Below are 25081 nucleotides of genomic sequence, written 5' to 3'. Positions count from 1 at the left end.
TCCTCGTATACAGGTTATAATGATGAAACTTACAGTAGATCCATCAAAACACATTTATTGAAGCGAGGTAGCAACTCCTAGATTGGAAGATGATTGATAATTAAATTATAATGTAGTGTTGCCTGCACTGGCAACTTACATATATTACCGCCCCAATACAACAGTAACACAAAAACTACAACAATTTTTGCTTGACCAAGAACTACAAAATCAATATGTACCACTGTGAACACAGTTCAGGGTTTGCTAAAAGCACCATCGTTCTAGAAAAGTCTCATTAAATTGTTTCAGATTTAAAGTGAATGAAAGAGAGTCAGCACTAGAGAAACGAGTTTTAGATGCGTGAAATGCGACAGGTCAGATGGGTCCTACCAGTCAGATTGCCTGTAGGCCTGTGCATTTCTGGGTCGGCTGATGACACCCTTGTGCAGGATCAACTAATCTGCCAGCTCAGTTTCCTGGTTTGAGCAGTTAGCTCCTGTGTTTATCAGAAACGGACATCTGTGTTAAAAATCAGCACGCATGCCTCACTCAAGTTGCCTTGATTAAAATTAAAAATGCTTGTAGGCGGATCTGGCTGCAAATGAACTAAAAATTATTTCTCTTTACTATAAAAATCTTAAATGAATCCATCAGCCAACTAAATTAAATATTATAGATAAATCCTGAGCCCCAGCATTGCCAAAGCACATTTACATCACCTATGAAGATCATCTGGATTGCCTACAGAAAGTCATTTTATTAGCTGGAATGGAAAAAGCTAACCTCTGCACACTAAGGCAAGGCGACGTCAATATAAGACAGTTGGTTCTTAGTAAACCTCTTCTCATTAACAGCTCACTAAAACACAGATTCCCTAAGCTATTAGCAGAAATAGTGCATGCTTTCTTTCTATCCACACAGCAGAATAGGTGGCTCAAACCAGTATTTACCTTCTGCACATCCCAAGTGTGGAATCCAAAATATAACTTGGTTGCTGGCTCCCAACAAAAAGATTATTTATTAAAAACTATAATAAAATCGAGCTTCACAATCCATTTTCTTGTTGCTTGGGGTGTGGGTGTTAATATAAATCATCTACTATAACTTTGGAGAGAGGTATTTTGTTTTGTTTTTTAAACCTACCCCAATAGAAAATAACAGGAAAAATAAATGGACATTAACTGGATAGCTAAAATAACTCTATATAACCTGGTTTTCTTAGTGTGGGAGGAGTTTTCGTTAAAAAATATACCATGTAATGATGAGCAGCTTGCTATATCAAAACGATTCATTTCGTTTATTTAGGAATCAAGAGATGAATTTGTTTTGCCACTTTTTACTGCAGCTGGTACTGCAGAGCAAAGCAAACAGCAGCCATTCAACATGTGCTAGATTTACAGACAAGCACATAAAAAGGAATCACTGTTCAGACATCCAGGCGATTGCAATGATCTGTGAAAATGTTCTGACTTTTTCCCCTTCGGTTTTGTCTACAGTATCTCTACTAGACTGCTGGCTATTAGATCTGATATTGCCCTTTCTCTTTGGTTACATTTTTGGGAAGATTGGGTGATTTCCCACAAGTAGAAGGGCACCAAAGTGAAAGATCAGATCTAACTGCCGGCAGTCCATGACAATGTAAAAATATTATTTTAAATCACATTAATATATAGATATTTTAAGACAAATTAGGAATAAAAAAACAGTGACAAGTGACACCATACATGGGCCAATAAGCTGGCGACTGTTTGTTGGCAGCTTTTATCGGCTCGTGTATGGCCACCTTAAGAGTCCCAAACTTGGAGTCATATATAGTAAAAGCCAGATAACAACAAACACTGTTTCCAATGGTGGTTTTGTGTTTCAGAATACAACTCAGATCCTATTGTTCATTCAATTCCCTCTCCCACCTAGGATAAAACTATATAGAATGCTCCTCAAGGTAGACACACCTATTTTAAAGAGAATTCAACCATCAGCCAATCCCCATCAACACATTACAGTCAAAATTGCCCTTTTGTGTGTTCTAGTGAGGTGCTGCTTGACTTGCAGGTTAACCATTGGTTGGCCTCTTTGGGCTGGGGAAGTACACCCCTCCACTACTCCAGAAGATTCCCTGTCTTTTAAAAAGATGCACACACAAAAGTAGATAGAGAAGACGTGGGGACGAGTTGGGTTGCGGGTCCTACAATGGCAACATTTTGTGGATTAGGGTAAAGTGCAGTGTTAAGGTTTTGCGAGTTAGGGTAGGGTGCCAGTTGAGTTTTACCTGACCTGCTAATGGAGAATTGTGCGGCAGGGTTGACAGGTACTATCTTTTAGGGGCGTTTGCATATCCTTTTAATAAAGGGAAATTGTCCATGGTGACATTTGGTTAGCAGTGTAGCTTATCCCACAATATGTTTAATGAAATAGACTGTACAGGTAAATATTCTTACTAAAACTGCACAGAAGAGTTACTTAACCAGGTTAAAGAGAGAGTTTATCTTCACAAAACTTTGCGTTTTTAAAATTTACAAGAAAAATGCATGTTTCCACAATCTCCTGTTTCTAAAATCATTATAGAACCCCACAAGCCGCTCTGTAAGCCCAGGCACATCTTATCAGAATTGTTACAGTTGTACACAATAGTTGCCACAGTTTAGGAATGCCAGCAACAAATAGTGATGTGCGCCCAGACCGAAATCCGTGGGTAGGGTGTGTTAGGGCCAGCTGCTGCATCAAATCTTCAGGTCGCTACCCAACACTGCCGGTTTCCTGCTTCTTCATTTATAGATTTGTGCCTGCCCAGCCCCTTTCGTGACATCACTGCAGGGTGGGCCTTTAAATAAAGGAGTCAGGCAGGCAGTGCCGGGCCTACTCAGTCAGGCGCCCTAGGCAACCCGGCCAAGTACTTCGCTCACGCATGCGCAGAAGTGTGCGAGCGGCAAGGAAGCGCGAGTACGCATGCGCAGAATCCGCGCGAGTGCGCCTGCGCAGAAAACCATACTCTACGTAGAACTTCAGCCACAGCTTCTGAACATAGCGGTCAGAGCTAGGGGAAGGCGTCAGAAGAGGTACGTGCCCTAGGCAAGTGCCTCTTCTGCCTACCCCTAGTTCCGGCCCTGCAGGCAGGGGACGGGTTGGGTCAGGGTGGGTTAGGGTTGGGCGCAGGTCCTAAAAATCTGGACCCACACATCACTAGCAACTAAAATATTGAACAGTGCTCTGTAACAGACTTACTGTATAAGGTTTAAAGGAACAGTAACACCAAAAACTGAAAGTGTATCAAAGTAATTAAAATATAATGTACTGTTGTTGCTCTGTACTGGTAAAAGTTGTGCTTTGCTTCAGAAAGGCTACTGTAGTTTATATAAACAAGCTGCTGTGTAGCCATGGGGGCAGCCATTCAAGCTGGAAAAAGGGAGAAAGGCAAAGGTTACATAGCAGATAATAGAAAAAAACAACATTTTATTGCACAGGGCTTATCTGTTATGTACTATGTAACTTTTTCTCCTTTTTTTCCAGCTTGGATGGCTGCCCCCATGGCTACACAGCAGATTATTGATATAAACTGTAGTAGTCTTTCTGAAGCAAAAACTCCAGTTTTACCAGTGCATGATAATAGTATATAATTTGTTAATTACTTTACAGTGCTTTAATTTTATGTGTTACTGCTCCTTTAGGTTAGAGAGCAGTCACATTATTGTATATTTCACAAATGTGAAATATCCCTTAAAAGTAATACAATTATTAAATTTAAGGCTAGTGCTACACAGGACTGATTTCAGCTCACGTGTGCCACTAGCCTAAGGGGAATTATCCCTCTATCGTTTTTGTAATGGTAAGCCCCATTATGGAGTCAGTGTGTATCCCCCAGCAAGATTGTCTATTTGATCTGTCAGCATCTTGTAAAATCCCATTTAAATCAGGGTGGTGCGACTAAATATCTAGTGAAAGGCTCTAAGTTTTAGACACTGGGAAACAGGTTGAGTGATAAGTAAAGACATGTCAACTAACAATTTGTGTACTAGTGGCTTGGTTTGTTGGCATTGGTTTTACCGCATAGATATTTTGCCAATCACACAGGTTCCTAAGCAAATGTAAGTCTAGTGCTCCCTTCATACAGCAACTGCTTTAAACAAAGGTCAAAGGTGGCAAGTTCAAGCTGTTATGAGAGTTTCAGGGGTGTCCAAACTTTTTGCAACGAGGGCCAGATTTGGTGACGTGAAAATGTGTGAGGGCCAACCATTCAGCCTGACATTCTTTTAACCATTAACATCATTTACCTCATTTAAACAAGGAACAGCGTATCAGTAGCAGTAATATTTGGGCAAATTAGTGAAATGATCAGCCGCTTGGTCTATACTGCTGACTGTGTGCTGAAGGTGTTAGTAACAGACACGTACTGGCACGTAGTGATGCACCACTCTTGCACTGTGCTGGCAGACTGAATTATTATTCATTTCATGAAGGAAGCTGTGGGTTGGTATCAGTTTGAAAACAGGCTGCAATTGGCCCCAGGGCCTGACTTTGGACATGCTTGCAACTGGACTGCAAGGATTTAACCTGGCTGTATGAAGGGGTAGCAGGATAAAGAAGAAATGGTTCTACTGTCAATGAGTGTATGTATATATAATACACAAAAGCCATGAATATCTTGTAAATTATATCCTTATAAACGGTGAGTTCTGATGTCATCAGTTATAAACGGTGAGTTCTGATGTCATTTCTGTCACATGACTCACTGAAATTTGTGTATTATAATAAATAAAGTACCCCCAGTTGCAAAATATGAGGATATTAGACGTTACCTTGGAGTTCCATGACCTGTATAAAAACACTCGGCCTTCGGCCTCGTGTTTTTATATGGTCATGAAACTCCTCGGTAACTTATAATATCCTTATATTTTACAAAAGGGGGTACTTTATTCACTATATATTGTTCTTCAAAAGACCCGCACTCTGATTTCTTGAATATATATCACATTTTATTCATACTTGTGTATTTGGGTACACAAGTATGAATAAAATTTGATATATACCGTATTCAAGAAATCGGAGTGCGGGTCTTGAAGAACAATATGTATACACATTTACCCTAGCACCCCAGAGAATGAATAAAGACTGGCTTTGAGTGCAAGCGCTTGGAACTGGGTGTATGTATGTATGTATGTATATATATATACACACACACACACGTTTACTCTTTAGCTTCCCTAGTAACAAAACACATGTACACTACAGTTTCCTCATGTAGCTTTTTCCTTCTCTAAAAATGAATGGGTAAAAAGTCAAGCAATATTGTTCCTTTTCATTTATCACAAATAGTAAATGAAGTGAGGCCACGCCACTGTGTGCCCCTACCAGCAAGCCCTGCTTTGGCAATAAAGTGTATTTCCCAGCATGCCAAGGTGATGCCGAAGGGGCGCCCCGGTTGAAAGTTCCCTCCTTGGCGGGCTGTCCTTACAAGCAGTGACGTGAGAGGAGCCCTGGGCTGGACACAGATACAGTAGAGACGTTTCCACATTGTTTCTAAAAAAAGACACCCCCTGTGATATGCAATAGAAAGTGCAGCTCAGGTCATTCTCCCTTGCTAGGCCGGCAAAGGGTCACGCACAACCAAAAGCCAGGGGGGAGTCAGTCACGCGCACACACTGTACTGAGCAGCCACATAACAGGCCCATCTCTATGTTCACTGGCATTGTGTGCAACTCTGTACCAGTAACATCCTTGGCCTCCATCAGGCACCGCTTACCTTTCCGTTGCAGATCGCTGGCTTTCCCCGCTCAGAGAGCAAGCATGGCCGGGTTGAAGCCTAGCGGAGAGAGGGAGGCCGCTGTGTCCGTTCAGCGCCTGTGCCTTTCCTCTCTGTCTGCAGACTCCCAGCAGGCGCGCACATCCACACATACAACGAGCCTATTGTATTGACACCGCTAGCTGCCTTCCCACGCTCCTCCTCTTCCCTTTCCTCCTTGCCCTCCCCGCTTGGCTGCAGAGCGTTCGGAGGGTCAGCAACTCAAAGCCACTTGCTTTTTCTCATAGTCGTATCGTATGGATTCCCCCTCTGAGTAGGGCAGTGGTGGAGATGTCAGGGGCATACGACTCCCAGCGTGTTCCAGTTATTGGATTCTGGGAGTTGTATCTATTGGTCTGTTTTGAATCTAAATCCAGACATAAGTGTTACTGACGCCTTATTAAACCAAAGCATCACCTTGGCATATAATAGTGACTAACAAATTGTGAGCCCCACAACAAAGTATTATTTCATCCCTTTGTCAAAATAGGTAAATCTGTGAGGTAATAGTAAACCAGTGACCAATAATATTGTGAGGCTAGGGTTGCCACCTTTTCTGGAAAAAAAATACCGGCCTTCCTATATATTTCTCTTTTTTGCCTATTAGTAACATTGGGATCAACCATAACGTTTACCGGCCAGGTGGCAACCCTATGTGAGGCCCACAATAAAGCAGGTATTATTATTACATCTGGGATGTAATAAGGGATGATCCCTTTGTGAAGATTAAATCTGTGAGTCAATAGTGAACTGATGACCTATAATATTATGAGCCTCACGGTATAGGATGTATTATTGCATCCCATTTATCATAACATTAGTTAAATCTGTGATATAACACTGAACTACTCACCCCCTACACTATTAAGGCAATATTATACATCTGCTGGAGTTTCTCTGTGAATAGGAACAGTCACTTTCCAACCAGAACACCTAAAACAACCCTACTGGTTTGATTAGATAAATGACATATAAAAGGAAACAAACACTGCATGGTATTGCAGGACACCATACTGTGTGTAATATTCTTCCTGGAATATTCCCTTTTGCTAGTGGCTGGTAAAAAAAAATCCATTGCAGGGGAATAGAAGCCTCTTCACTGTGTAAGCCTCAGGCGAAGTAGAATAATCCTTATCATTAGTGGTAACTTATCTTTTACTTCATGGAAATAGCAGCAGTTTTTTCTGGTGGGAATAAGAGCACAGTAAAGACTGTGCTCTAAAAAATATGCATTAAAAGGTTCATTGAATTAAGATCTAACTTGTTTTGCTCTGGTTGAGTTGGCCTATGTAAAAATAATGGCAGGGGAGCACATCAACAGCTTGGCAGGCAGCTTGGTTTTGGTCAGATACCAGTTAGCAGGCCATTGGCATCCTTCATCTCTGGATCAAAATGCTGCAAAGTCTCAAGCATTTATCACTCTGTGTGTGTATAGTCACCTTATTAAATGCAAATATTCTTTTGTTAATTAAATGAATTAAACTGGTAAAACCTTACTCTAAATTACATTTGGGGTAATAGTATACACGGCAACACACAGATTTGGCATAATAAACATGCAAGGTTTTCTTCCCTGCAATAGTTGCCAATCCCTTGAGCACCAGGCTTATGATCCTTTGGAAGGCTAGTGTTTTTTTAATTATATTTAGGGTAAGGTTAGGACTACATGGATTTTTTCGTTGCGATCCGACAAAACGCATGCGACAAAAATAAGGTAAGTGAATGCATTGTCAGATGAAGTCACAGCACTGATCCAACGGTCGGATGCAGACGCAGCGTGCAGCATCTGCCAGTCGTGTCGGATCAAGGCTGCGACTTCATCCAACATTGCATTCACTTACCTTATTTTTGTCGCATTGCGTCAGATCACGCTTTTTAGCACCTACCGTGTAATGTTTGCCAGTATTCCAAAATCTTGGCACCTTACAAGTGCTTTCCTACAGAAGGCACTTCTAAAAAATTCCCAGATAAGTCGTTGTATACTGTAGGTGTTACTTTAAATGTCATAAGATTTCACGTTTAACATAACTTGTGTCAGAACATCCCTTCAAAACTGGACACCAATAACATATGTAAAAGGTATACATAGGAAGAAGATAATGCAGGGACGGACACTATCCTATAACATGCTAATTCTGTGTGTTCTTACATCAGATATTTTCCACTCAAGCTACTTTTGTTTTTTATGGGGTAAGCAGCATTGTTTCCTACATACTGTGCTACAAAATAAATGTCCCAAAGATTTTTCCAGGTTTAGTGAAGCTCTGATTAAAAACAGAAGGCCAGTAAAAAACACTGCCACTTGGATGCTATTGGTTACTAGGATGGAGTATAAGTTGCGTATTCTGTACTACATAGTAAGTTAGGTTGAAAAAAAGACACTTGTCCATTAAGTTCAACCTTTCAACTATTTCAACCTCAAAGTCAATACGGGGGATACAGGTATATATGGCACTGGCCTAGCCACTCGCCAGTAGTAAATCCAAGTAAAGTAGAATGCCAATACCTGTGCTTGCAGCATACGGGGTGATCCCAAATTTATTCAATGGTGCTTCATGACACTTAACAAACGATCAAACGTTTCGGGACCGCATGGCCCTTCCTTCCATTCACTGAGGAAGGGCCATGCGGTCCCGAAACGTTTGATCGTTTAAGTGTCATGAAGCACCAGTGAATAAATTTGGGATCACCCCGTTTGCTGCAAGCACAGGTATTGGCATTCTTCTTTACTTGAACTATTTCAACCTGCCTAACTGCTAGTTGATCCAAAGGACGGCAAAATTTGCCTCAGAGGGGGAAAAGATTCTTTCCTGACTCCAAAATGGCATTAGTTATAACATTATAACTAATTCTTTATCAGATTTGAGATAGTTTAGTCTCGCCATTGTATAATTATACTTAACATTTCATAGAAATTACAATAAAAAAATTGCTATTATGAAGACCAAATTTCATGAGCGTTTTCCAATCTTGACTAAGTAAATGAAATTAACTGAATTAAGTAATTTTCAGCAAATTCTGTAAACATGGAAATTATTACTTTTTGTCCTTGTGGCCAAAGATGCATCCAGAACTGCTTGTTTACTAGCACAGATCCAGTGTTAAGATTCAGAGAAGCTTCCAGGCATCCTGTTTTGACCTTGCAAACAGCAAGCTACAGTATATCAGAACCTAGCTAAGATTTTGAATGAAGAACCAGAAAGAGTGAGGAGGGCTCTACAGAGCCAAAAATCTTTTCCATTGTGCAGTGAAAGCCTTTTATAACAGGGTATTACATTTCTAATAGTATACCTTTAAACATAAAAGGTAGTCCGCCTGATACTAACCTGTTTCTTCTGTTTGGTTATTATGATTACTTTCCAAGTCCTACCCACCACAAGCTATGTTCCAGTATCTTGCACTGATGACATTGGAGTTTTGGTTATGAATTTCAACTCTACATCACCAGTCATCAGTTGTGGATGATAATTGGCACCAGGGAAAAAAAATTAATCGTGTTGTTGTTAAACAGGAAAACTGAAGCTACTCCACATTTGGTCCATCCGAGGTAGATAGGTAGATGACCAGTATACAACCCCCATCTCTTCTCCCTTTTTGTCACTGTTTTGTTAGCAAGAGTAAAATTATAGGAGTATGTACATTACATTATCAACTTTGCAAGAATTAAAAATGGAGTATCTTTAATCTAGTTCTTTTTCCTGTGTAGCTCAAGAAATAATAAAAAGCATAGATTTTTGTTTAGCAAACAATAAAAAGTGTGTTCATCGCAAGCCCAGGTATTACTGCTCCTCTAAGTTAGAGCGAAAAACGTTCCCTACATATATTGTGCAACAGAAAAGCTTTTCGTTTCCTCTTATCCCTTCTCACCTTAACCCCTCTGGTTCTTCTGTTTGATTGAAGAAGGAAAATCTTGTGAGCAGGAAGCCACATGAACTGAACGTGACTATGCAGTTTTATTTAGCACTCCTCTTAAAGCACTGAAGAAAAAAACGAAGCAGACAGCATACTCGAATAACCACAATTATTCAGGTATTTATTAACCAGAGTGTAGGGCATTCACTCTGCCCTTCATTTTTACACTGCATTCAAACCTACAGATGTTTCCAAAGAACAAATGTATTTTCTGTTCAGTTTATGTATGTACAATAAACACATTTGAGGATGGCATGGGGTCTGCAGTAAGTTTAAAGAGAGTATAAAAAAATATTTACTTATTATATAGTGTAGAGAGTACAGAGCAAATATACCACCAGTAGGTTTCCCATTTTTCTTTGGCACGTAAAACAATTATTCAGAACTAAACAGTCATCGTAATCAGTACCAGTTAGTTAATATCTGTAGCTCTAGGTCAGATACCATTCTAGATAATATAGATGAATATAGGTTGAAAATAAATCACTTGCTCATCGTATCATAGCTTTAAATAATGTATATGCTGGACAACAGTATTACTGGTCAGAAATGCAGTAAATATACTATAACTACAGGGGCAGACCAACTACCCCTATACAGAGACATTTAGGGCTGGTCTTTCAGCAGTTTGGAATTGTTTAGGAATTTTAGCATCTGCCTGGTTGCTAGAGTCAACCAGGTATTTTTTTGAAAGGCAAACGGAAACAAAACTATAACAGATATATCGTGAAAATGAACAAAAACTAGAAAATTGTAGCCTCAGAAAGCAATAGTTTATTTTTGGTTATGTGACTCGGTGACCCCGAAACAACCAGATAGCATTTTAAAGTGGAAATTGATATGAGGCAGAAGGGAAGAGAAATAATGAAAAGATAAAATATGAAGACCATTTGAATTTTTTTTTTATTTATGATGGCCAACAGCAAATTACCTTATTGATGCATATGTTATAAATGGGTCAGTTTATAATTTCTCATTCAAACCTGCTTACCTGAGATAAATCAGCAACCATGGGAGTACCTTTGCTTTACTAAGATGTGTATGGTTTGTCATATCTGTAATTGGTTAGTATACTTTTAAACTTTACACTCATTATGACACGTTTTAAAGGTAATTGTTTTTAAAACACTCCAAGTCAACATCATATTCCGCATTTTCTATGTTTATTAAAGAGCAGATCGTATAATTTCGAAATACATACAAAAATGCATAAAAATTGTACAAAAGCAAATGAGACATCAAACAGACAATTTATCAGCATATAACATGTTGCCCATGTTGTATTTTAAACTTAACAAATATAACTACAGTTATGATGGTGGATTCCGCACATGAAATCCAAGTTTCACAAGACATAAATTTCATTGTGATAACAATAGCTTCAGATAGAGGAAGTGGGATGTTAGATTCAACATTGTTATGAACAATAATAAAGGGCACAGCCAAAGCCCCTTGGATTGTTTTTTTTACGATTACATTAATGATGACTGAATATGTCACAATTAAAAGTAGAAAAGTGCAAGACTGATGGCTATAGCTGAAGTGAACATTAAAAATTCATACAAAATGATCTTATGCAGCAGGAAGGACTTACACAATTATAGAATTTGAATAACATCTCCTCTTTAGGGATCTCAAACATGAACAGGATAAAGATATTTTTATGGTCCCCTATCCCTTATGAGAACACAACATATGTACAACAGCTTGTATGATATCATACGACAACAGCATCCATATTTGTGTTTGTTACTCTGATAATAGCCCACTATATAGGTTTAGCACACAGTAATACTGGTAATTTTGGTTTTGTATACTAATATAGGGAACAACATACCCCCTGTTTTAAAATCTAAGTATATTACAAGCTACTGGGGAGTTCCATAATCATTTAGAAGGGCTGCAGGCAAGGTACTATTATACAGGCTAGGAACTCCAATGTGACTTCTTATATACAAATATTTTGCAACAGGTTTTTTTTTGGTTTTTTTAAATGACTTTTAGAGAGTCGTGTACCACAAGCAAGATCACTAAACACGGTTAATAAGGATATATTTTGCAAATTATTCAAGGCTCTTGTGGATATACATTTGAGGTCATATTGCATACCTATGTAAGCAAAGTTCATGTATAAGCAGGATAACAAGTTCAATTTATAACATTTGATTCATTTGGAGGAGTTTCACAGTATAGTCACATGTTCCAGCAACAGCCAATCCCTTAGCAAGAAAGCTACACTTTGACACCTTTAGTCACAAAAAACAAATACAATAAATGGTTCCCCCCGCTGACTAAAAACAACTAAAAATGTAATTTATGGGTACTAGCAACATTTATTGTGTGTGCAGTAGAACCCCCATTTTACTTCTCCTTATTTTAAGTTTTCCCTCAATTTACATTGTTGTTTTGTGGTCCCACCTATATATTATACATAATAAATTTCCCTGATTTTACATTTTCCACCTTTTTTCTGGTCCCCTGGAAAACGTAAAATGGGGGTTCTACTGTATTTATAACCGTTTTGTACATTGCGTTACAATTTCAGCTATATTACTAATGACATATCAACTGAGCTGCTTGCCTTTAAAAATGCCTGATGATCAACAGCCAATCCTTTGGCAAGAAATTCAGCTACACCTTGACACCTTTAGTCCCAAAAAATAAATACAATAAATGGTTCCCCCCTAACTAAAAACAACTAAAAATTTTATTTATGGGTACCAGCAACATTTATTGTGTGATGCAGTACCGTTTTGTACATTGCGTTGCAATGACATATCAACTGAGATGCATGATTATCTGTGCCTCTAAAAATGCCTGATGAGACTGATCAACCTCTCATGGGATTACACCAAATCTGACTAGATATAATGGAAAATTAGGCCTACTAATAACCAGGTACCGTATACTGCATTGTACTATGTTTGCAGTCAAGCCAAAAATTCCAAAAGCCACCCAGTCGTTGATGGGTAATTTGTTCCACCAACCTAGCATTTAGCAATCCATTTGTGTCAGACATCTCTTGCTTAGGCCCATGTATGGTCTGAAATGCTCCGTTTACATTAGTTCCAAGTGCTCAAAGAAGGCCAGAGCTAAAAAAGGTAATCTAAATGGCCAGTGGACCACAGCCATTACCATATTAACCCCTACAATTATATCTGATAGCATAAAAGAGAACAATGACCCAGCACAATTCAAAAAGTTCTACTAAAAAGAGGGGGTGGGGGGTACAAATGCAAACAGCTGATAAATAAGCAGAAAATAAATCACATATTGGTTCTTGGTCCCAGCAGAGTGACCACACTTAAATATACATAAGTACATAAGTAAGTAACAAACCCTGGCTCTATCGGATTACTTTCCCTATAATAGCAACAGCATTCTAATTTATCATTAATGTATTGTGATACAGTATCTGTATTGTTTATGGAGGATTTCCTTTTTACTTCAACAGAGCAGAGCAATACGGCAAGTGTCACTGATATGTATAAATGCAAACATCAAAAAAAGAAGATTATTTGCTTCTACAGCTAAATCACATGGGAATATATACTATTTTATACCTACAGTGCAGAATGATCAACATGCATATGACTTGTGATAAATATACCTTTTGCCCATTGTTTTAATGAAACATAGATGTTGTTTGCCAATTCTGCTCTACAGTGCAACTTTCCTCTTCTTAGGAGCAATTGTGGCAAGAGGAGCATGTAGCTAATATCTAGATAGTTTACTCACCCTTAAACTTTACACAGATACAATGAACATTAGGTAAATGTCTTCATTATGAAACGATCCTCAAAAATACAAAAGCATTATAAGCTCAGAAAAATAAAATCACACATTTACAGTATAAAAAAGTTGATCTGAGAGTGCAATTCATAAACATAATGGACATGATCACAATGTAAGATGCAGACAATTAGCTATAAAATGGTAAAATAAATATTCTTGAAAAATATTTTAATTTGCTTACAATCTTCCTCAGGTACCCTGCATTTTTGGAATGCCATAATATTAAATTGTATTCCTACACAATTGTAAAAATTGACACTTTTTTAAATGCAGTAAAATTCCAGTTTTATACCAAATGTACATTCCTAATAAAATGTTGTTTATGCAGCAATTATTTAATTTACAAAACAACTGTAAACAAACATTCTACATTTACACCTGGTGCAAAGGGTTTATTCAAAACTATGAGTATGAAAAGTTGGATTACTCAGAATAAACAATGATGTGGGGGGAGGGGTTTAGAAGAGAAAAAACCCCTCCCTTCCCCAAGTCAAATAAGGACTGTGTGTAAATAAGCATTTAGCTCACATTCAAAGCACAAAGATGTGTGCTTAGAAATCAATGCCATCATGATCATTTATTTATACAGCACCAGGAATGCTATTTCAAATAGACAGCTGCAAATACCCTTTTGTCAAAAAGTTTACACCTCTCTTTCACACAAATGACTTGGGTTTCTATAGGATTTTTTAGAAGGGGAAATGATATTGGCATACAGGAAGCAGTTTTGGAATTAGAGGTCTGCTGCATGTAAACATAAGGAACAAAGGCTGAAAGAGATCGCGCAATAATATTACATTCCCATTTGCATGTCGGCAAAGTTGTAGAAGTTGTCCACATCACGAGAAGCAGATTCCTTACTCTCTGATACAAACACCTGGAAGGAGAGAGTAGCGATAAAGTAAGCTTCAGCATCCGAAATTTGAAAATTAATGTTTTGTTTGGTTCACTATTAATGTCATTCTGCACAGAAAATCTAGAGTATGCTGCCACACAGCTTCCACTACTGAGGTAAAATAAAAAGTCCATAGGACGGCTATGAAACAGCAAGGTTAATGTGACCAGAATTTTCATGACAAACCTAGCAGTTATAGCTTGGTTTACCTGGCTATAACAACTTGTTTTTTTCCGGATCATGTAGTAGTTAGGTAGGAATTCTTTAGGAAAAAATCGGAATTTGATCAATGTCTTTTTCAGCCTCAACTGCTTTGTACCTATATGTAAACAATTACTTTTTTTCCAGGTCTATCGCCATCTCAAATACATGGTACCCAGCAAGATGAAGTCCCACACAACTCTACAATCTGTCCTCCCTAGCTCCCCTGATTATTTCTACTGTCAACCACACACATTGAAAGCGATAATTATTTTTTAATTTCTCTTTCCCCTTTATAATCCGGTCATAGAAATAAAGATCGCTACTGTGTAGAGCTAAAAATTAAACGATAATTACACCGAAAAGCTGCCCAAAACGCTTTCAGGTTGGCTGATAAACCCATAGTTGGGCTGTTGGTGGTCTGCTAAACGTCTTTGCTTTGGTCAAGCAGATATATAAAACCACTCACCTTTGTGCCACTGAAGGTGTTGCTGATCACAGACTGACAACTGTCTACTGCTCCATCTCCATTAAATTCCAGGGCAACTACAGAACCTTAAGACAAATTAGATGGCATAGATTGTTTCATTTTAAATAAGTATGATTTCCTTTCATATTTAAATTTATAAGAGCTCCCATATTGATTGTTATTGCATGGATAATCTGCCCAGACCCCAGAAATATTAGTTATAAACGAGTTATATTTGCTACAGTGTGAATTGTATTGAATTCGAAGTCACCATTTGCACAGTGCATATGGTTACAGGGAACTGTATCTAAATAAAAGAATAAGTACCTGAAAGCATTTTAAATAATACAAAAATCTAAAGCTATAAAGACCAGCCATAAAAAATCAATATCTGTAAGGATCACTTATCCGAGTGGATATCGGCTGGGCCAGTTCATATAATTAATGGGCCAGATTGAAAATATGGTTAAGGATCATATAAAACCATTTAAACTGCAGCCAGCCACACTGTATGGGCCCATACGCAAGTACTGATTATCAGTCTAAGGCCCAAATGGTTCAATAATAATGATTTGCTCCGTGATATTGAGTAAATCAACTATATGTGGATTTTTATCTGCACAGTTATCTAATGGTAAGAGGTGGCCTATTCCTTAGTTCAAGGTCAAGATATGTATTAAAATGAGTTACAAGGTAAATCGAATTCTGATACTTCATTATAATAATATAGCAATTATGAGTCAGCACAGTTTTGTTTTGGTATCCTATGACTGCATTACAAGTGCAGGGTTACAGGTGATGAAATACTGTACAAAATAAAAAATATAAAAAGGTCATACCGTTCTCCAACAGAGAGATTAAATCTGTGACATTGTCCTGAAATACTCTTTTTGCATCTTCTATTTTCATTGCAACTTCTTTAGTCTGGATAAGAGATAACTCTTTGCCAACCATCTGCATTAAAGTGAAAATGAGGGTTATCCACAACATGGTGGAAATACAGGATCTGATATATTTTCTCTTTATTTAGAACCAAACAAAAAAAAAAAACAACAAAAAAACCACACACAGTAAATTTGCGCTACAGAGGACAACAAATCTACTCAAAATGTTGATAGTAAATCACCAAGACTAGGGCACTGAATTATAATTTCTGTTATAATTACTACTTTTGGTGCATCTATTAATAACACACATGTATAGAAAGCTCTGTCCTGTGTTTAGGTATATAGGTCACAAAATAAGTATTAGCCGTGTTTCCAAAAACCCTGCACTGTACTGATGAGCCCAAGGGCAAAACCAGTCTGAAGTGGGAACACAGTGGGTGAAATTTAGCTAGGAATGCAAATTTCTGGGAGCGATATTTGCCCATATTCACAAAATTCTTTGTGCTTTACATACAAATGAGGACAGTCTCTCCTCAGCCACTTTCCTAGCCCTACATATGCTTATTGGAAAACTATGCTATGTACTGAAGTGCCCCAAAAAGGACATAACTGGTCTGCAATTGGAAGACTGATCAGCATGAAACGCTAGCTAACTAAAACCCAGTAGGAAAACTTCATTTATAAGGTTTTCCATCTATGAAGATGTTTAAGAGCAATGCTGGGCCTCATCCCCCAATTCTTGGAAATTCAGCTTTTACACTAGAAACCGCAGATTTATCAAGGGTCGAATTTCTGATTCATGCTAGTTTTACTCAAAATTCGATTGGGGGTTATTTATTAAAAAAATGGAATATCTTAAACTCGGACTAATTTTACCAACCGGAAAACTGGAATCGAATTTAACCAAAATTTAACCAAACTCAATCAAGTTTTTTCTCCAAAAATACTTGAATGTCAGGAAGGCTACAAATATCTTCAAATGGTCACTGGACCATTCGGCAGGTTTTAGGTGGCAAATAGTCAAATTCAAATTCTTAAAGGGCCAGAGTTTGATAAATCTTGTAAATCAAATTTTTTAAAAAAATTTGAATCGAGTTTGGATAATTCACTAGTCAAATTTGACAGTTAAGACCATAAAAAAAAATCGAATTTTAAATTCGACCCTTAATAAATCTGCCCCATAATGTATTGTGCGTATATAGAAACCCTAGTGATGTGCAATAAAACACTGTCAATTCTATTACCTCATCAATCATTTTTCTAGCATTTGCTGTGGTGTAATCTCCTGCAAAGAAAACCACTAAGCAGGATTCATCGCTTTTCTTCAGTCGCTGGCCCCAAGTCACTGGTATTATGCTCTTATGAACATCTGCAGAAACCCGAACACATTTCAGTTCTTCTGAATCAGGCAGGGGTATAAAATCTTGGATTACAGCATCAGGTGGAAGAAGGGACCAGTTTGTTTCTCCAGCTACAGGTGTAAAGTCATGGATGTTGCTCCATGTATTGTTGAAAATACTCAATCCAGCTTCCTTGAACTGCAATGCCAGCTCTGGGTAATAGTACTGAAAGCACCCAAACTTCATGCTTGTAGATGACTCTATAATAGGCTGGGTGGAGCAGCAAAGGAACACATCCATTCTCCTGCAGTCCCTAGTGCGGAATTGTTGGCAGGCCACCACACATTTGCAGTCTTTACAGTCACGGAAAAACACACTGCCCTTTACAGGCCCTAGGAATATGCGACAGTTTGTACAATCATCAATAGTGATGGTCGCAGAGTGGTCAAAGATGTAGATGTTGCAATTTTCACACTCCTGGATAACAAATTGTTGTCCTGCAATTTTATCTGGCAGCTTGCCTACAGTTTGGTCCTTTAGTCCAGTAAACATATAATCCTTTGGGTCAACCTAATAAGAATATTTAAAAAAAAACAAAAAAAACAATCAATAGGGTTCATTATAAAATCCTCTATTGTGTATGGGAGAGGGGATTAAAATGTTAAAATAAAAATAAAACATGCTCCATGCATATTCAACAAAAGCCTTATGAGAGCTCTTAGGGGAAAACTATACTATTAAATTCATTATAAAAATTGATTACATACAACATTCCATATTTTAACAACTGTTTCATATAAAGCCTTTTCATGAAAACTATATTTTTCTAAAAATATGTGCCATTGGATAATCCTATATTGAAAAGTGTAATCTAATAAGATTATTTGAAAGGTCACTTACTAGGATATAAATTATCTATTGGTTATGTTTTTCCCAGAAGGTATAGTTTTCCTTTAAATGTATGTGTATAGGTCAACACTTCTTTGTAATAAAGTGTGGGGCTTCCGGTTACTGATAATTGCAACAACAGGATGCTGGAGCTGTGCAGGATATCTCATTTCGACATTTGTTTGCCAACAAAGTTTTAAGGAAAAAGCACTGTGTCAGCTTTCCACCAGTCAAGACTCCAATTATGACAATGCCTTCCTCTTCTGTTATTCTCCTCCTTCTCAGAACGAACTCAAGGAACACAAAGCATACTGGAGTCTTAGCTGGAGAATATAATAGTATAGTGTTTCAATGGCATGAGTAGTCAAAACAAGTCGTTGAGAGAGTATAGTAATAGATACTACTTTCCATAGCAATTATATATACAAATACCTTTTTAAACCATTGAAAATATTTACATAATTTATACGAGAAAGTGGCTAAGAATGACATTTTCATTCATTATGCAAAAAATGTAATGCTATCCATCTAAGGGAAATGATCGCTTATTCTATGCAAGAAACTGTGGCACACGAGGCATATTGTCTGCTGATGTGTTTAATACATTAAAAGGCATACTGTTTACAGTAATCTACTCTGTACCATCTTCCTTATCTTAAACACACACACATAAGACATATTATGAATGCAACAAAGGTCTACAGAGCCATTTAAAATAAGATGTAATGTCTGCAGCCTGAACAAGGGAGCTGTAATTTTTATGTGCAGCACCCTCTATGTAAAGGACTTGTGTGTGTAGGCAGCCTTATTTTCCTCCAAGTGACATTAACGCCAGTTAGTCATTGCTTAACCTTTGCCCTTATGGGAAACCCAAACCTAGTAGACAGAACAGGAAGCTGAGGCATGGAAGTCAAACAGTTATTCATTCATACTTATGCGCATTCTTCATCCACACATGAATCAATTCATTGCTTATTATGTCTCAGTTTAAACTATGCCTAACCAATTGTCTGCCAGAACGCTTACTAATTCTCAGGCACAATATGTGAATATTGCATTTGGCTGAATTACATACAAGCCCTACGCCAAAAGAGCTAATATATTGTAAATATATATTGTAAATTGCTATGGTGCAGTGCAGTAACAGTTTAAGATAAGACGGTATACTCTATTCTGTTCTCTATGCCAGAATTCAAGAACTATATTCTTTGCAGTTAGGTGTGTCTCTACAAGAGAAGTGACTAGTTCAGAAACTAGTACTTATTTCCTTTTTTGATACTTCGTTTTTCGCAATAAAATGGGTGTAGGAAAGTACATATTTTTTTTTTTTAGACATCCTACAAGGATTTCACAAGATATCTTGTCATTAAAGGAGAAGGAAAGGCTAAAATTAAGTAAGCTTTATCAGAAAGGTCTATATAAATACACCAGTAAACCTTCAAAGTGATGCTGCTCTGAGTCCTCTGTCAAAAGAAACACAGCATTTCTTTGCTTTTTTGTGTACACATGGGCTTCTATATCAGACTTCCTGTTTTCAGCATAAACCTCCAGGGCAGGGCTTGAGCATGCTCACTTTGCTCCTCTCCCCCTCCCTCCTCCCATCTCTGCTGAAATCTGAGCTCAGAGCTGGGAGAGACTCAGGCAGGAAGTAATGTCACACCAAGCTTATATGGCAGCCTCTATCCTTAACAAACAGAGACAGTGTCTAGAGCTGTTTACTCAGGTATGATAAAGCATTCCGCAGAATAAATATAGCGTTCTAGCTTGCACTATTGTGGCTAATCTGTTGGCAATAAACGGTCTTGTAGCTTTCCTTCTCCTTTAAGGAGACATATACCCACCCACATAACATAATGTAAAATAGTTTAGAGTGCTTGCTTTTCATGTTCATGATATTCACAGTTTTTTGTGATTAATGTGTAACAGGAGCACCCTCTGTTTTTCTGTTCAGACAACAGCCAGACAATATTCAGGATTCATCATCCAGTGTTTCTCTATTTAGTTCTATCTCTCAATGTAACACAGGGACAAAAAACTGAACAGAGAAAGGTCAGAAGATGCTTACTGCATCAGTAAGTTACAGTAAACTTCGGGATTTATGTCTAGCCTCCATCCTGGCCAGAACAGCGGGAGACACTTGTGTTACACATTAACATTAGCATTTTAAAAATTGCTAATACCAAGAAAACAAAAAATAATTATTAATAATGAATTTAAACCGGAGGAGGGCGGGGGATGGCAGTTCGGGGAGATTGTCGCCCTGAACAAGAGGAGGAGATTTGTTGCTGGGGCGACTAATCTCCACGAATCTGCTCGTGTGGCCAGACCTTTAAATTCTCCCAAATACTTCTCCATCAACTCTTTGCTTAATTTGATTCCATTAAGATAACAAAGTTCATAACCATACATTTATCAAAACTGAATCTTAACTGCAACTTAGCCATCAACATTTGCAGTTTGTCCAGATCCCCCTGCATGGATGTCACAACCTGTGGACTGCAGTGGTCTGCATAGTTTTGTATTTTTGGTAAACACAGATACACTGCTTTCAGTGCTTCCTACAAGTCATTAATGACTAAACTAAATAAAAGAGGGCATAGTACAGAATACTTTGGAATGCCACTTAGTATTCTAGTTCAGAATGTATAGTTGACAGCTACAGTATGTACACAATATTTTAGCCATTTCCTTAACCATGTACAAATAGTTTAAGTTGACCCTAGTTAGACCACAATTATTTCTACACTTTTCTCTTTTTAAAATGTATTAACTTTATTAACCAAACGTCAACATAAGATTTTGTGAGTGTGGCCCTCTAAAGGATTTTTTGGCCCTCGGCCTACCACTTTGTGATTTTTAATTGATTGTATTTACAAAGTTTCTTACTTCAGTATGAGGAAGCTTATATTAAATTAATCATGTTCGCGATAGTTCCCCTTTAAAGATGAACAGCAATTTAAAAAGTTCACAGCTACAATTCTTTTTGTGAACAATATTGCAGCGTTGATTGGTCCCCTGGACTCATGTCAATGTCACTGTACTGTTTAATGTTAAAGGGCATATAAGTATACCACCTTTTTAACAAGAGTGCAATGAATAGGCCTTGTCCTGAAGATAACTTTTGTTTTAATCACAAAAAATCTATTTGTGATGTTATTTGTAATTTCTTAAACTAAGCAGGGACATTGAAACTACTCCCTGTTTGTTCATTATAAGGTAGTTATTAAGATTGCACAGCTAATCCCCCTGATAGAATTCACAAATACTTGTAAACATGAGTAGTTTACCCATTTATTCAAAAGTGCTCATCAGTGTTAATGTTTTGGTTGGGGAGTTGGAATAATTAGAAGCATACTCCCCCATTATCAGTATTTCTGAGTGCAGTTGTTTGTTTTACTTATGTAAGATTGAGAATAACCAATTCACTACATAGCAAATGTTGGACAACACTGTCAGATAATTAGATCACCATTTTGTACAGCTCAATCTGCAAGTATGATCCATCCTTCGTTGATTTAATTGCTCTACTTAGGTTTGTGTTATTAAAAAACAGACATCTTAGACGTATGTCCATCACTAAACAGATTACGTCAAATGCATTTAGTACACAACCTTTTGCATACCCCTTAGAACCTTAACTCAATTAGATTATTTACCACTGTCAAATATTCTCTGTAAACTGTCATTCAGTGAGGTCTCTCTATACAGGTAAAAATAGCATCACAAAGGCCATGCTTCAGATGCTTGCAAAACAACCCAGGCACTTAAATAGACATTCAGGAATATACAACTTTTTTAATATAAAATAATTACATGCTACACAAAGTGCATATTGTGCAAATAGTGGTTGATTGCACACCATGCATCTTTACAACCCGAAGGAAGACAGTGCCCCCACCACCAAAACAATCGACACACCAGCACTATTTGGACAATATGCAGTTTGTTTAATACAGTAGAACCCCAATTTTATGTTTTTCAGGGGACAAGGAGAAAATAAAATCCAGGAAAATGTAAAAATCAGGGAAATGTGTTAAAGTAGATTTTTCTTTAAGTATTGAAAGGATATAAGCACAGGAGTCTGTTTTACTTTGAGATACAATATTTACTGCATTAATAACAAGGGTTAAACATTGCAGCATTAATGTTACACTATGGGGGGCATGTGCAAGGCCTCGCTATCACTCACATACACAACCTAAAGCAATAAGTAATTGTGCATGACTGTATAAGGGGCACACTAATTGGAATTTAACATTTACAGGCAGAATCATGGCAAAATAAACACTTTGTTAGTATTTTAAACCTCTTTATTTCACAAATAATAATATTCATATAGGAAAAAAGCAATTTTTGTGTACATCAGGACAAAATTTTGATGTAAAATCCTGGAAAACATTACTTAAAATCAGGGAAATGCACCCATTGAAATGCATTATAAATTGGTGGGACCATAAATAAAAAATGTAAAATGCAGGAAAACTTAAAATCAAGGTACTTAAAATGAAGGTTTCACTGTATGCCGTTATTTTATATTAAAGGAGAAGAAAGGGCAAGCTTTAACAAGGGGGTCCTCTGATGGGCCCTCCTGCTTCTAACCAATCTTCCAGTTTCATGGCCATTCCCTATTTCTGTATGGGAACAAAGACACCACATAGATGGAAAAATAAGTGTATAGGAAAGAGACTAGGAGAATAAAAAGGTTAGCATAGAAAGTTGCTGGTGGGCCCCTGGCAACCAAATCTAAAAACGAGTGTGCATGCTTCTGGTCAGTCAAGTCAGCCTATGATTACGTTTCGGAGTGATATGAAACGCGTAAGGCTGTATACTTGTGTACTGAAATAAACTACTGAATGATTTGACAAGCCTGCCTGGAAGACTGGTCTCTGCCCTTTTTTCTTTATACCATGCTTCTGGTCAGTCATGTGGATGCTGTTCTCCATTCTGCATGGCTGTTCTGGGCCATTCATGCTATTGCTGGGAAAAAGGGTGGAAAACGAAGGCAAGGGCCCCTGGTTAAAGTTTGCCTTTCATCTCCCTTTAAAAACAATGGAGACACCCATAAATGAGGACTGGCGTTCACTGTTTTGTGAGTATTTGAAGTTTGATTTGACTGACTGTGGAGGTTCATAGCACTGAAACTTTAGTAGTTAGCATGTGGATGTGGTGAGTGCAGAATGCCTTCCATGCCAGGTTAATGTTTTTATGTCTCAGACACACACAAGTAGCAAGTGTCGTATACATCAGACATCTGACATACACAAAAAAACAACAGTTATTTCAGAAGATATTTCCTTATAGCTGAGAGCAATGAAAACCATATATGGATATTAGCTTGTGTAACTCTGGGGAGGTGCACACTGTCAGTGCCAGGCAGGACTGCAATACACCAGGGATACAAAGCCCAGCAACTCCTTTTCCCTGGCAGTTGTAATGAAACAATGGTTGAGAGGCTGAAGCATGGATACCAGAGTCATCTTTTATATTAAAATATAGAATTTATCAAGGCAGGTAGATTTTCTCTTGCTGCCCACAAACATATATCACACAACACCTATATAAATGATAGATCGTTCATTTAAAAAAAAGAAAGAAAGTCTACATGTAAAAACAACATGCTGAATGCTGACCAGTTGCTAATTAATGATGGCTTAGAAACCAGTGCAGCCTGCGTCATGCATCCGAGCCAATTACTGAGCAGTAGTGTAGAATGCGCTGGTCAGGGAAATAATACAGGCGAGTGGGTGAGTTCATATATACAGTACATGTCACCCGTCATGCCCTGTGTGCTACTATCAGTGTTCAGCTAAAGTAATGCCCATAGCGGGCACGTGCATGTCAATGAGCAGTGTATGTCTATAGCACTGACTACACACGGCTTATTACCTTCTCCCTCTTGTCCCAACTATACTGCTTGGGCTCTTCCCCATCTTGCTGGGGCTGCTCCCCTGCTTTCGCCTCTTCGCTGTTCCTCTTCTTCTTCGCTTTCTTGGAGAAGAAACAACCCATGTCTCCTTATTACCAACCAGGCCAGGCACTGCGGGATTCGAAGACAGAAGGCAACAAGGACCGCAACGGGCTCTGGATGACAGGGCAAGAGAGGTACCACTCAAGGCCGAGGCACAAATACAGAAGCAGAATGATTACGCGCAGCTCGCTCTACAGAGCAACAGATAGCATCGGGCACGCGCACGTCGCTATGAATTCTGTTTCAGTAGCAAGCGCCGAGCGCGGCCCCACCCCAATTTCCGTTTCTATGGCATCGGAAGCCTAACACAGCTATAATTAGAGAATTCGTTCTCAAAATAAGGCAGGTGTGGTGTTATCCAGCAGCAGCGACTTGTATTTACTGTGTTCTAATATAATTACCGTCTTTTAAACAATTTCTAACAAAATCTGGAACAGTGAATATTACATATATAAATTATATATCGGGTTAGTTTATATAGTAGCGGCTAGTTCCTATCCTAGGAAAGGACCTGACGTCACGGTCATGTGATCCTACCATGTGACCGCTCCACTGCGGCTTACCTATTCGTGAGCAGCAAATTCAAACATGGGAAAGTGGTAATGGGTTCTAGTGGGTGGCTGCCGACTCTTGACAGGACCTACAACTAAATTCCCAGGGTTGCCAACTTGTATTGTAGGTTTAGTACAGCTTGTAACCTCTACCTCAGGTTTTGGGGCAGTGTGGATGTATGTAGGGATTGAAGGGATCAGAGTCTCCCTTAATGGAGAATAATGTAATGGACAACTTGGGAACAATACATTGTATAGAAACTGTTGCCTTGGTGTTTCATGAGCTGATGGAAAATGTGGAGCATCCAGTCAAGTAATAGAACATGGGATAACGGTCATGAGAGGGACTTCTATTTAAGGAGAGGATCATTGCGCCTAAACCAGTAACACCAAGTTATCTTAACACTTAATTCCCCC

General features: G+C 38.2%; 2 protein-coding genes across 3 annotated transcripts in view; both read right to left on the bottom strand.

The window, feature by feature from the left end:
- Positions 1-5996, bottom strand: part of jade3.L (jade family PHD finger 3 L homeolog) — a 29159-nt gene extending 23163 nt beyond the window's left edge. For both annotated transcript variants that reach the window (XM_018247144.2, XM_018247143.2), the window contains exon 1: positions 5720-5996. The gene's annotated coding sequence lies outside the window, so the exon portion shown is untranslated. The remainder of the gene's footprint in view (positions 1-5719) is intronic.
- A 4820-nt stretch (positions 5997-10816) lies between these two features.
- rp2.L (RP2, ARL3 GTPase activating protein L homeolog) lies at positions 10817-24372 on the bottom strand. Its single transcript, XM_018247142.2, has 5 exons — positions 24032-24372; positions 17162-17827; positions 15870-15984; positions 15031-15116; positions 10817-14342 (listed from the first exon to the last, which is right to left on the bottom strand). The coding sequence occupies exons 1-5, from the start codon at positions 24152-24154 to the stop codon at positions 14259-14261; spliced, it is 1074 nt and encodes a 357-aa protein (XP_018102631.1). The 5' UTR covers positions 24155-24372; the 3' UTR covers positions 10817-14258.
- Positions 24373-25081: the final 709 nt, after the last annotated feature.

This window comes from Xenopus laevis, chromosome 2L (genome assembly GCF_017654675.1).
Source record: "Xenopus laevis strain J_2021 chromosome 2L, Xenopus_laevis_v10.1, whole genome shotgun sequence".
Lineage (NCBI taxonomy): Eukaryota > Metazoa > Chordata > Amphibia > Anura > Pipidae > Xenopus > Xenopus laevis.
The sequence above is the reverse complement of the archived record's forward strand: the minus strand, read 5'-3'. Positions and strand labels throughout refer to the sequence as shown.

Coding starts and splice junctions, on each gene's coding strand:
- rp2.L (XM_018247142.2), bottom strand. CDS start 24,154: ATGGGTTGTTTCTTCTCCAAGAAAGCGAAGAAGAAGAGGAACAGCGAA. Junction 17,828..24,031: donor GTTGGGACAAGAGGGAGAAG/GTAATAAGCCGT, acceptor TATTCTTATTAG/GTTGACCCAAAGGATTATAT. Junction 15,117..15,869: donor AATCTCTCTGTTGGAGAACG/GTATGACCTTTT, acceptor ATTTGTCTTAAG/GTTCTGTAGTTGCCCTGGAA.